The sequence below is a fragment of the Somniosus microcephalus genome, chromosome 7 (assembly GCF_052327205.1).
Source record: "Somniosus microcephalus isolate GS21.2 chromosome 7, FLI_Smic_1.0, whole genome shotgun sequence".
Lineage (NCBI taxonomy): Eukaryota > Metazoa > Chordata > Chondrichthyes > Squaliformes > Somniosidae > Somniosus > Somniosus microcephalus.
In genome coordinates, this window is record NC_140993.1 from 78,098,121 (window position 1) to 78,110,306 (window position 12,186).

The 12,186-nt window shown below is 38.5% G+C and overlaps 1 protein-coding gene across 2 annotated transcripts in view; it reads left to right on the plus strand.

Annotated features, from left to right (window-relative positions):
- virma (vir like m6A methyltransferase associated) overlaps positions 1–12,186 on the plus strand; it is a 114,742-nt gene that overhangs the window by 77,628 nt on the left and 24,928 nt on the right. For both annotated transcript variants that reach the window (XM_085992647.1, XM_085992648.1), the window contains exons 17-20: positions 2,127–2,259; positions 6,971–7,123; positions 8,617–8,777; positions 10,484–10,580. In XM_085992647.1, coding sequence (XP_085848773.1) covers positions 2,127–2,259; positions 6,971–7,123; positions 8,617–8,777; positions 10,484–10,580 — 544 coding nt within the window. The remainder of the gene's footprint in view (positions 1–2,126; positions 2,260–6,970; positions 7,124–8,616; positions 8,778–10,483; positions 10,581–12,186) is intronic.

Here is a 12,186-nt window from a genome sequence, read left to right on the forward strand (position 1 = left end):
AGGCTTACAACTGCTTCTACAAAATCATGTGCTGAATAAGGGATTAGTCATGTAATCCTGTTTACTTTTGGGGTGGAGAATGTACCTTTCATAAAACAGAATTGGAAATGATTTTCTCTTCGAGGGAAGGTGAAGCGAAGATGGGAACTTAGTTTAAAATTTTGGGAGTTTGAGAGTAAAATTTGACCTGTGCCTTTTAGAAACAACTGTTCTAGATGTCAAATTTTGAACTCCACATTTTTGTGTTAACTTCTTGCTTTCAAATCCATCCATCTGCCATTGGGTCAGCCTGGTTATCCAGCTGGTCTCGGTAGAATTTGCGATGATTGCTTTAGGCTTCAATTATTTTTTTATCTTCGCACTGGTAATTGTTTCAAGTGAAAGTAGGGTAATTTGCTTTTATTTATGGTAATAGACTGATTGTAGAATGTTTGGTTCCAATGTATTATGTCCATATGTTAAGAATAGCCCCAGATTTTACGTAATAGAAGCAGTTACAAGGTAGCCTATGTTCAAAGCTGCCACATAACAAGGAGTGCCCCAGCTCACTGTGGAAAGTAATTTTGGATTAGCTTTTCATGCCTTTTAGTCTTCCTACAATGTGCAGGTTTCATGCTCCTGTCAGTATTTAACTGTCTGCCTGTGGTATCGAACCAAAAGTAGGTGAAGTCAGGTGTCTGATGGGACTGTTTTGCTCTGTATTGTAATGATTGTTATAAAGCTAGTATGCAGCTGGTTCTTGTTTTGTCATTTTTTGATTTGGCTTTTTTTAATGTTGGATTTTCTTTTAAATTGCAAATTTCCCCAGATTTCATGGAAATTAGATGTTTTACTAGACTTTGTTAACCTAGCTTAATATGAATTTAATACTTTGGTATTAGAAGAACTTAAACAATTTATATAGTGTTTTTAATATAGAAAAATGTCCCAAACGCTTCACAGAGGTGCAATTATTAAAAAGAATGCCAAGCCAAAGGAGGAGTTATTGGAGGGGTGACCTAAAGCTTGGTCCAAGAGATGGGTTTTAAGGAGGGTCTTAAAAGAGAAGTAGGAGATGGAGAGGCAAAGGTGACTAGGGAGGGAATTCCACAACCTGGAACAGATGGCTGGAGGGGATTACCGAGGTAGGAAGAGACATGGCCATAAAGGGATTTAAACACCGTGATGAGAATTTTAAAATGGAGGCATTGAGGGCTTGCGAGACAATGCAGGTCAGGAAGGACAAGGCTGATGGGTGAGTGGGACTTGGTATGGGATAGGATACAGGCAGCAGAGTTTGGAGGAGCAGAAGTTTCCGGATGGTGGTGGATGGGAGTCTGGCCAGGAGAGGATTGAATAATCGAGTCTGGAAGTGAGAAAAGCATTGACGAGGGCCTCAGCAGCAGATGGGCTAACGGTGGACAATGTTACGGACGTGAAAGTAGGTGATCTGTATGATGGAGAGGGAACTATTTACAGTGTCAGCGAGCATAGGGCCAGGAGGGAAGTTTTATGGTTGCATGGAGGGACGTTTGACTTGGTGGGTAAGCAGGAGAGGCAGCTACAACAAATGGTCTCAATCTTAGTTACAGTCCAGGAGCTCTTGGAGAGGAGAGTGGAAGGGGTAAGGAAGAAGAGTTTAAGGAGAGGGTTGCTAATAAAGGTTCCAACACAACCTCTGTGGAACCTCTCAACAAACTTTCCAATCTGAGAAACTTCCTTTAACTCCTATCCTTTGCTTTTAGTTCGCCAACTGTCTCTCTATCCATGTGGCCACATTTCCTCTTTTTCTTTGCTGTAAGCCTTTTAAGTGGTTCCATATCAAATGCTGTTTGAAAATCCACATAAACAACATTCATTGCATTTCCTGCATGGGATCTGGTACCCTGCCTCCCCAACAAAATAAGGCATAATGATAGCTGTAACCAAAGGCATTAATTTGCAGTTGGGTCAATAATCTACTGTAAATAATGCGGACGTCTCATCGATGAATGCAACAAAAAGTTATGTTTTAAGTTGTACCCGAAAGTCATGTTTTAGATTATACCTATGTCAATTTTGAATGTGAAATGATAAATTATGAAAATGTTTGACTTTGAATATGCAGTTAGTCTACCTTTTTAAAACAATTTTTTCTTTCTGAATAGCGCTCTGAGACAATGCAGTAACGCCCTCTATTGTCTACTGAAACGTGTGGTTCATAATTTCAACAAAGAAATGGCTGAGTTGGCTTCCTCATTGTTAGATTTTCTGCGGCAGATCATAAACACAGACAATTTGGTAAGTGACAGAAATATGTTTTGTTTTACTGATTTATCAGTTTTAAATACATAGCACTAAATTTATAAGTGTTGTAATTACAGTTATGTGTCTTTAATACTTGTTATAATCCTCACCATTTTTAGGGAATGATCAACCCCTTCAATCTTGATATTTACTGTGAAATCAGTAAGTCTTCAAACCTTAATAACTGTTTGGAGTTTGGGGATTTTAAAAAATATGTTTTTACATAATGTTAAAATGTCTTGAATCAAATTGTGTCAGAACTACCATTAGATTATATTTCGGAAGCAAAAAGCAGTGGGTATTGATTCTCATTATGTTACACACAATGTATGACTTTTGAATCTTTCTCCCCTATCTCCCCATATGCCCTCTTCAAGCTCATCTTGTCCATGAGACCCACCTCCTGGTCCATCAACCCTATTTCCACTAAACTGCAGACCACCCAACTTCCCTTCCTGGCCCACATGTTAGCTGATACTGTTAATGGTTCTCTGTCCTCAGGTACTGTCCCCCTCCCCTTCAAATCTGCCGTCATCGTCCCTCTCTTCAAAAAACCAACTTGACCCCTCTGTCATTGCAAACTACCGCCCCGTCTCCAACCTCCCTTTCCTCTCAAGTCCTTGAACGTGCTGTCGCCTCCCAAATCCGTGCCCATCTTTCCCGCAACTCCATGTTTGAATCCCGTCAATCAGGTTTTCGCTCCTGCCATAGTATCGAAACGTCTCTTGCCAAAGTCACAAATGACATGCTATGTGACTGTGATCGTGGTAAACTATCCCTCTTCGTCTTTCTCGATCTGTCTTCAGGCTTTGACATGGTTGACCACACCATCCTCGTCCAACGCTTCTCCTCTGTCGCCCAGCTGGGTGTGACTGCACTCCCCTGGTTCCATTCTTATCTACCCAGTTGTAGCCAGAGAATTACCTGCAATGGCTCCTCTTCCTGCTCCCGTGCCGTTACCTCTGGAGTCCCCCAAGGATTTATCCTTTGCCTCCTTTTATTTCTCATCTACATGCTGCCCTTCAGTGCCATCTTCCGAAAGCACAATGTAAGTTTCCACATGTACACTCACGACATCCAGCTCTACTTCACCACCACCTCTCTCGACCCCTCCACGAACTAAATTGTCAGACTGCTTGTCCGACTGTATTGGATGAGCAGAAATTTCCTCCAACTAAATGTTGGGAAGATCAAAGCCATTGTCTTAGGTCCCCGCCACAAACTCCATTCCCTAGCTACCAACTCCATCCCTCTTCCTGGCAACTGTCTGGGGCCGAACCAGACTGTTTGCAACCTTGTTGTCATATTTGACTCCGATAGGAGCTTCTGACCACATATCCGCGCCATCACTAAGGCTGCCTATTTCCACCTCCGTAACATCACCTGACTCCGCCCCTTCCTCAACTCATCTGCTGCAGGAACCCTCATCCATACCTTTGTTACCTCTAGACTTGACTACTCTAATACACTCCTGACCAACCTCCCATCTTTCACCCTCCATAAACTTAAGCTCACCCAAAACTCTGCTGCCCATATCTTAACTCGCACCAAGTCCCATTTGCCCAGCACCCCTGTGCTCGCTAACCTAAATTGACTCCCGGTTAAGTAGTGCCTCAATTTTAATATTCTTATCCTTGTTTTCAAATCTTTCCATGACTTCGCCCCGCCCTATCTCTGTAACCTCCTCCAGCCCTACAACCCTCCGAGATATCTGCGCTCCTCCAATTCTGGCCTCTTGCGCATCCCTGATTTTAATTGCTCCACCATTGGTGGCTGTGCCTTCAGCTGCCGAGGCCCTAAGCTCTGGAATTCTCTCCCTAAACTTCTCCGCCTCTCTGTCTCTCTTTCCTCCTTTAAGACGCACCTTAAAACCTACCTCTTTGACCAAGCTGCCCTATTATCTCGTGGCTCAATGTCAAATTTTGTTTGATAACGCCCCTGTGAAGTGCCTAGGACATTTTACTACAATAAAAGTGCTATATAAATGCAAGAAGTTGTTGTTGTTTGAAACTTATTTTGTTTTTAAGAACACCTCATATATTTTATTCCATTTATTGTGCCAAATGTTTAATAAGATCAAGGGTGCTCCTCATTTCCCGGTATCCCAATAACTCCATTTCAAGTGCACTGTTAGAGGTTTTGTTCATAAACTTGTTGGTGTAAACAAATGGGGCAAAGTACTGAAAATAATTGTAGTGACAATCTTGAGTCCAGCATTGTCTTTTGAATACTGTAATGTGAGTTAAAGGTTTTTGCTGGCTCTCCAATTTGTTTTTCCCTTATGTCATCTCGCAGTGCATTAACATTATAACTTTAGCATTTACATAAAGCTGTTTCACCAGTGTACAAATGCTAGTGTAAATCAAACATCAAGGTCTGAATTGACTCCAAAGTGAGACTCCCTTCTCTCGGCGGGGGGTGACTCCACTTCAATCTGGTGTCAGGTCATAAGAATTAATTGGAATTGATTGAGTAGCTTGTAATTATTACTATTGCACATAATTTAGGGTTTATGAACATAACTTCTAACTATTATTTACAATTTGATGTTGGGATATGCTTCTCAGTTTGAGGTTAAAGCGCATTGTTTGAGGAGAGTAAAGGGAACATTTCTATACATCTAACCTGGGAACATTTAATGCTGACATGGTGTGTCAAAAGTAGAAAAGTGTTCCATTCCCCAGCACTAACATGCCTCACCTTGAGCACAAATATTTGCCAAAGATGCAAATTAAAACCTGTTCAAAGTAAAGTTTAATGCTGATTAGATGATGCACATGTGCGTGAACTTGTGTGCATGCCTGACTTGTTTAGATAGGCAAATTACTGTACAGTTCAGGGAGGGCCATTTCTCTCCAGCACTTTGAAAATAGCATGGCGATAGGAATATTTGTTTCAAATAAAATGCAGTACTAATAAAGGTGGATAGCAATGCTTTTCTAGTGCTGCAACAGAATGCCATTGTAGTATGACCTTGGAATTAATGAACGTTATAAATCTTAACAGTGAATAAACCACTTGTCTGTTTTATGATTGCAATTTCTGTAAAATTTTTGTAAATTTTACTATTTTGTAAGTCACTTCCCTATATTTACAGAAAATAAAGCCTACATTAAAGTGGAGCATTTTTTTTAACCTCAAGCTTATTTTTTTATTTGCCAAGCCGGTCAACAGCAACATTATCGCCAGTATCCAGAGATGATTTAGTGTCAGGTGCTGTGCATAGACACCCTTAAAGTGTTGCAAGTGCCTATAATTTAAAGTTTACTCCAGAGAAAGGCCTTTCAATTGCTTCATCCTCAAAGTGCATTCATCTGAAAAATGCACAGATCATTTTGTAATTTTTTTCAAAAATAGATCATACCAATTGGCTTCCATCTTTAACACCATTCTGAGGTTGGTCTGAAAACCGTGATGTCTTGGTTAAGCCTCAGTCCTCACCACCCATCCCCTAGCCCCCAGTCTCTGAAGCATTCCTACAATTAAGTTAGCTTGGCATATATTTAAGGAAATAGGACTGGTGTTTATTTCATGCTTCAGTGATCATAATGAAAGCAGTGACCTGTTGTTGTCATTGACTTGAAATAACAACTAAGTTCTAAACCAGCACAGAGTGGGGAAACTGAAACACTCAAATGGAGCATTATAACTGGAATTTGATGCACACCTCCACTGTCCTTTCACATTGTACAAGAAAACTAAGCCTTTAATTTGCAAGTGCAATCTAGAAGAAACCTCTTGTGGTTTTGTGTGACGCTACTTGTCATGACTTGAACAAAATATTTTCTTTTACCACTAAATCATAGATGAGAGTGGGTGGTGCTGAGTCATTTGAATCTGTACAACTAATCTAAGGCTAGTTCTCCTAAAACTGCCTAACAAACTACTTTTGTAGCTTTTTCAATTATTAGAAAGGAGTTGCTCTAGTTTTTTAACCACTTGGTTAAATGCTTCATAAAGTTGTCTTAGCATGCAGTATTACATAGTTTGTGTTAGGTGTACATAAATGTATAGATTCTGCAATGTTCAATAGGTTGAGTTTTTAATTTTTATAGAACTGTTCTCTTTCGATGGACTCACCAGTTTCGATAAGGAAACTTTGTTTCTTGCAATCCATTAAGTTGTATTTTTGTAAGTGATGTGGCTTTTGCAAAGCTGCATGACATTTGGCTTGACTTCACATGCAGTATTCTGCTTGGTGAATTAAGTGTAATCATGATAAAATATGACAGCACAACAAAGAAAGTTATTTGAATAAATGCATTCATGCAGGTGTGGAATTCATCCAAACTTGCACCTTATACAGCAGAAAACAAATTTCTATCTGCGCAGCTCCCACATCTGTCACATGTTTCTAGACGAACAAGTTTATCAACTAAGTGTCCCAAGACAAACAAGTTTATCAACTAAGTGTCCCAAGAAATTGATCATGGACAGTCATTCAGAGGAACGAAAGCATCTGATCTGTCTAACTAATACCGCTATTGCAGTATCCATGTTTTGCGATGTTGGTGTTTACCATATTAAAAATACATCTTGTTGGAGTCAGATAATCTAGGAGAAAGACTTGAATAATTGGGAAAATGTTCTTTTTTTTTTAAAGTGAAACATTTATCATTGCCATTGATAGTTTTAGTATATTAAATCCATTTTTGGTTACTTCAGATTTAAAGATTGTTGTGTGTAATGATTTATTGTTCTGCAGGTTAGTTGTGGAGATGAAGGTGTCCCTATGGAAGTAGATGGGCTCCAGACTCCCCGCTCATCAGCGCTCAGTGCTGTGGAAGTGAAGCAGCTATTAAAGTGGAAGGAATCTACTGATGATCATTTGCTGTTTGAACTGGATAAGGTTGTAACGGTATGAGTTTTTACAATAAAAGACACTATAGAGTGGTTTATAAGATTCAGCCATTTTATGTATACATTTTTCAGAAAATACAAGTTCTTTGACAACGAAGCATCTATATAATAATTTTTGAATAGGTTGTGCACTGCATTGAAAACTGCTATGCAAACATTTCTTGTGAGAATTGGACATCACTTGTCTTAGGCTTACCTATGACATTTTCCTGTAACACCATCATAGGAACGTAGGAATTGTTAGATGAATAGGTAATTTTTCATGGATCGGTATTAGTTGGTTGCCAGTACATTTTTTACTTGACGCTATATCAGCTTGAGTCAGTGCCTTTAAGAAAGGAGGGAAGAAAGTTGAAAGGGAGGGAAATTAAAATTTCCTGCTTATAGATGCAACAGAACATGAATTTCACAATATGTGCAAGATCCTGATCAAGAGGAAAGATTTTTTTTTAACGTTCTCAGTGCATTGCCAGTGCCATTATTGCACTGGCCACCTGATGATTTGAGAGATTGTAAGTTCACTTCTTCACCTATATGGAAGTTCCCAATTAAAATAACTTTCTGACACATGCATTCATGGCCCAGAACACAGTTGTCTTTCCACTAACATTCTTCTAATAACCTTTAAGGTTACTGTCCTATTATGATCCTCATATGACAGATTTTATTAATTACAAATGCATTTTTCAATTTGGAGACATTCTTTTTTTAGCAAAATAAGTATTTTGCTATTGTTGTTTGGAGTTCTGTCGCAGATGTCCTAACTGCACATAAACCTTTTGACTTCTGAATTTCCTTGGAAGAAATGTTTCTTCCAAAGGAAAGACTCATAGCTGTTATTCTAGTGAGACTTACCACAGTTCATGTAGGTTTCTAAAAAAGCAGGAAAAACATAGCCTGTCGCACATTTTACCTTATTATCCCCTGATATGCATCCATTCTAAACTTCTGTCCATTATATCCATCCCATACTAATTTCTGAATCCTGCATTACACAAAAATGACATTGGGTGATGTGAAAATGCATTAAGTCCAATATTATCCTGACTTAAGTGCTGGCTGAAAATAGCATTATATTCATATAGTAACCCCTTAGCATGAAAGGAGTTTACACTTTGCACTCCCATGTTATCCTGTGTCAGTTTTGAATGGCACGGAGTCTAAAACTGAATGTATGTTTGGGAATTAAAACGTTTCAGCTGATTTTTTTTAACCTAATAAACTTGAGGATGGATGAGGTCATATTTATAAAAATGAGCAGTATATTACAGCCAAGAAATGGCCACATTTTCAATTGTATATTGTTTATGGTAAATATTACGGAAGAGAAATATTCCAAACTAAACATTTTTAACCTATATTCTGTGAATAAATTAGTCTTGATTTTAACTTAGACTTTACTGCAGTCTTCCAGTTCTTATAATTATGTGTGGTAAGAGGGCAGGTTTGTTTAAAAAAAAATTAAAAAAAAAAAAATCTTTTTTGGCGCAGGAGCTGTGTAAAGAGGATGATAGTTTTGACTCTTTATTAGAAAATGTTGTTGGATTGCGACAGATGTTAGAAACAACTACAGATGTATTGCCGGTCACTGAGCAGGATGTGGAGCCTGTCCTTCCAGTCTCGGAGTCTCTTCCAATCCAGTTTAACAACAGGTACAGAACCTATATGTTTGAAACTATCACTTTTGCGGATTCAGTTTCAGTTGGTCACTTATTGGGACCACCAGTATGTTTTGCTGTAAAATCTTGCATCGTTTAAAGAAAAAAGAAATGTCATTTTTTGCTAGGAATGTTAACACGGTGGTGGCTTTGAAACCTAGTTATGTAATACAAAAGCAACATTAAAAATATTTTCTATGAACCACTCCCTTGTGAAGCTCTAATTTTATAACAATGTCCTACTAGGCCACTTATACTGCATAGTTTGTATTAATTCAAAGCAGTTTTAATATTACAAAGATTCCACTTGTACAATATAATTCAGGTGTGACGTTACCTGAATCTCAATGAGGCAAGTAGTGTGAGATGCAGTAGCGTAGTTTTGGAAAATCCTTCAGATATTTTCAGACCTTTAATTTTTATTTGGAAATTAATTATCAAATCCCTATTTTAAAAATCAAATCTTTACGAAGAACTATTTGTAAATTCCTATTGTATTTTTGTCTTTCTTTTTGAAATGATGGCTTTGGAAAGTCCTTCAGATATTTTCGGACCTTTAATTTTTATTTGGAAGTTAATAATTAAATCCCTATTTAAAAAATCAAATCATTACAAAGAATTATTTGTAAATTCCTATTGTTGTCTTGTCTCTTTTTTTAAGTTTGAGTAGTCATTGCTCGTGACTAAATCATTGTTGCAGGCTTGGAGGAGATCTGGAGCTGAAGGGAGTTGAATTAATTCAGTCATGTTTCAGAGTCAATTCTTTTATCATAATTCAGCTCTCAATAATCACTCCAAACAGTCACTTTAATCCCAGCGATATTCACTGTTTGAACAAAAAAGTATTGCAAGAAATCAAGAAAGAAATAAACAAAAGTATATTATAAGTTACAGCTCTCTAAGCACACATGGGAGATTTTGCTGCTAATGAAAAATACTGTTCCAAGCAGGTTGCTGATTTAAAATTTAAATATTCCAAAATAGGAACGAATGAACTGGCTTCGATCTGGATAGGCTATACTCGCTGAAGCCTGTTGAACCAGGATTCAGGACGGAACAGCTAAATTAGAAATTTATTAATCACTGCTTGCCTGTTGGCCATTATTGAAATGATAGTGTCCTCATCAAACGGGGCTGTACATCTAACAAACTGACATGAAACTGAATTACAAACCAGTATATGATTCTCTTCCATGTTTTTCACTAGCTGCTCTAGTAGGAAAAGTAAAAAAAAAAAAAAAAAAGTTGAATTAAAGTTTTATAAATTGTCATTCTAATTTGAAGGCTAACTATATGATTGAAACTAAATCAGTATCAGCTTCACACATTATTCTTGTGGGGAAAAGCTGATTGAAGAGACAAATTTAAAGTAAATATAAACTTGTTCAAATTGGGACTGTGATATTCCCAAATGAATTGAAGTGGCCGTAAATTGTGTTCCTCAAGTATGCTTTTTGCATTATATAGCAAAATATAATGCAGTGTCACAAGATTTCATTTAAAAACAATCTTTTACGGGCTTGTAAACCTGAGTTGTGGTTCACTAGTATTCCAGAATCTTGGGAGTCCGATTTAAAATAGCACTCGAGTATTTTCATGTTTTGAAAAAGGAATATTCTTTGAACGGTAAAAGATTTGTTCATCAGCCAGAGTTTGTATTTCTAGACTGGACAGAAAAAACATTTTGGTTTTTATTCTAGGACTGCATATGTGTTGGCAGATGTCCTAGATGACCAGCTAAAGACACTGTGGCTTTCCCCATTCCAAACTGAGGAGCTTGACACAGATTTGGATATGGTACGTGCAAAAATAAAAAGCGTACATAAAACAAATATAATTTTTTATGTAGAAGGTTTATGATGGAAGAGAGACACACAGAGAGACAAGAGAATGTACACGCACATACATATGTACACTTGGCAATGTGAGACATGCCAGTGCTGATAAATAGAACGTTTTCCAAATTTCAGCATGTCAGGTCAGTAAAGCATAGGTTCATTGTAGAATTAAAATTGCGCTCTCCTGGTAATGTGCTGTAATTCTTCAGAAGAGCATCACATTAGTGTTCATTTTTCTGTTTCCCTTACCAGTTATGTATTTGACGGTCCTAAGTGAGACTGCCAGTTTATAGGTAGATTTGTGCCTAGTATGAACTGAACTGTCTGACCAAATTTATTTATTTAACTTGTGGTGAAAATCTCCTATCTCATGCGCTAGTGAGTACTGAAATAGGAGGATAGAGCAGATTGACTAGGCCCCTTAGTCCTAGAATCCCCAACCAGTGGAAATAGTTTCTCTCTATCTACCCTATCTGTTCCCCTTAATATCTTGAAAACTTCAATCAGATCACCCCATAACCTTCTAACTTCTAGGGAATACAACCCTAATTTGTGTTATCTCTCCTCGAAACATAACCCTTGAAGTCCGGGTATCATTGCGGTAAACCTATGCTGCACTCCCTCCAATGCCAATATATCCTTCCTAAGGTGTGGTGCCCAGAACTGCTCACAGTACTCCGGGTGTGGTCTAACCAGGGATTTGTATAGCTGCAGCATAACTTCTACCCCCTTGTATTCTAGTCTTCTAGATATAAAGGCCAGCATCCATTAGCCTTTTTGATTATTTTCTGTAACTGTTCATGACATTTAGATGATCTAGAATATCGAATATAGAAAGTTCAGAGGAGAAGTGAAAAAGAAAATAAGAGGGGCAAAGAGAGGGTATGAGAATAGAATGGCAGCTAACATAAAAGGTAATCCAAAAGTCTTCTATAGGCATATAAATAGTAAACGGGTAGTAAGAGGAGGGGTGGGGCTGATTAGGGACCAAAAAGGAGACCTGTGCATGGAGGCAGCGGGTATGGCTGAGGTACTAAATGAGTACTTTGCATCTGTCTTCACCAAGGAAGAGGATGCTGCCATAGACATAGTGAAGGAGGAGGTAGAAGAGATACTGCGTGGGATAAGAATAGACACAGACAAAGTACAGGAAACTCTTCTTTATCCAGCACCAACGGGATTGGCGTGGTGCCGGTTGATCAAAAAGTCCGGATTACAGAGAGGTATACTTACTAAGGTACGAGAGCCCCGTACACGGCCACAGATCCAGGCGTCCCTGTTGCATGGCAACAGGTGCAGGAACCCCAGTTACACGGCCACAGAGCCAGGCGTCCCTGTTGCATGGCAACAGGTGCAGGAACCCCAGTTACACGGCCAGAGATCCAGGAACCCCGGTTACATGGCCACTAATATGAAGTAAAACTTACCTGAACCTACTCCTGAATTTTGCCGGTTAAGAGAGATTTCTGGTTATTTTAGGTGCCGGTAAAAAGAGAGTTTCCTGTACTAGAAAGGCTGGCTGTACTTAAAGTAGATAAGTCACCAGGACCGGATGGGACGCATCC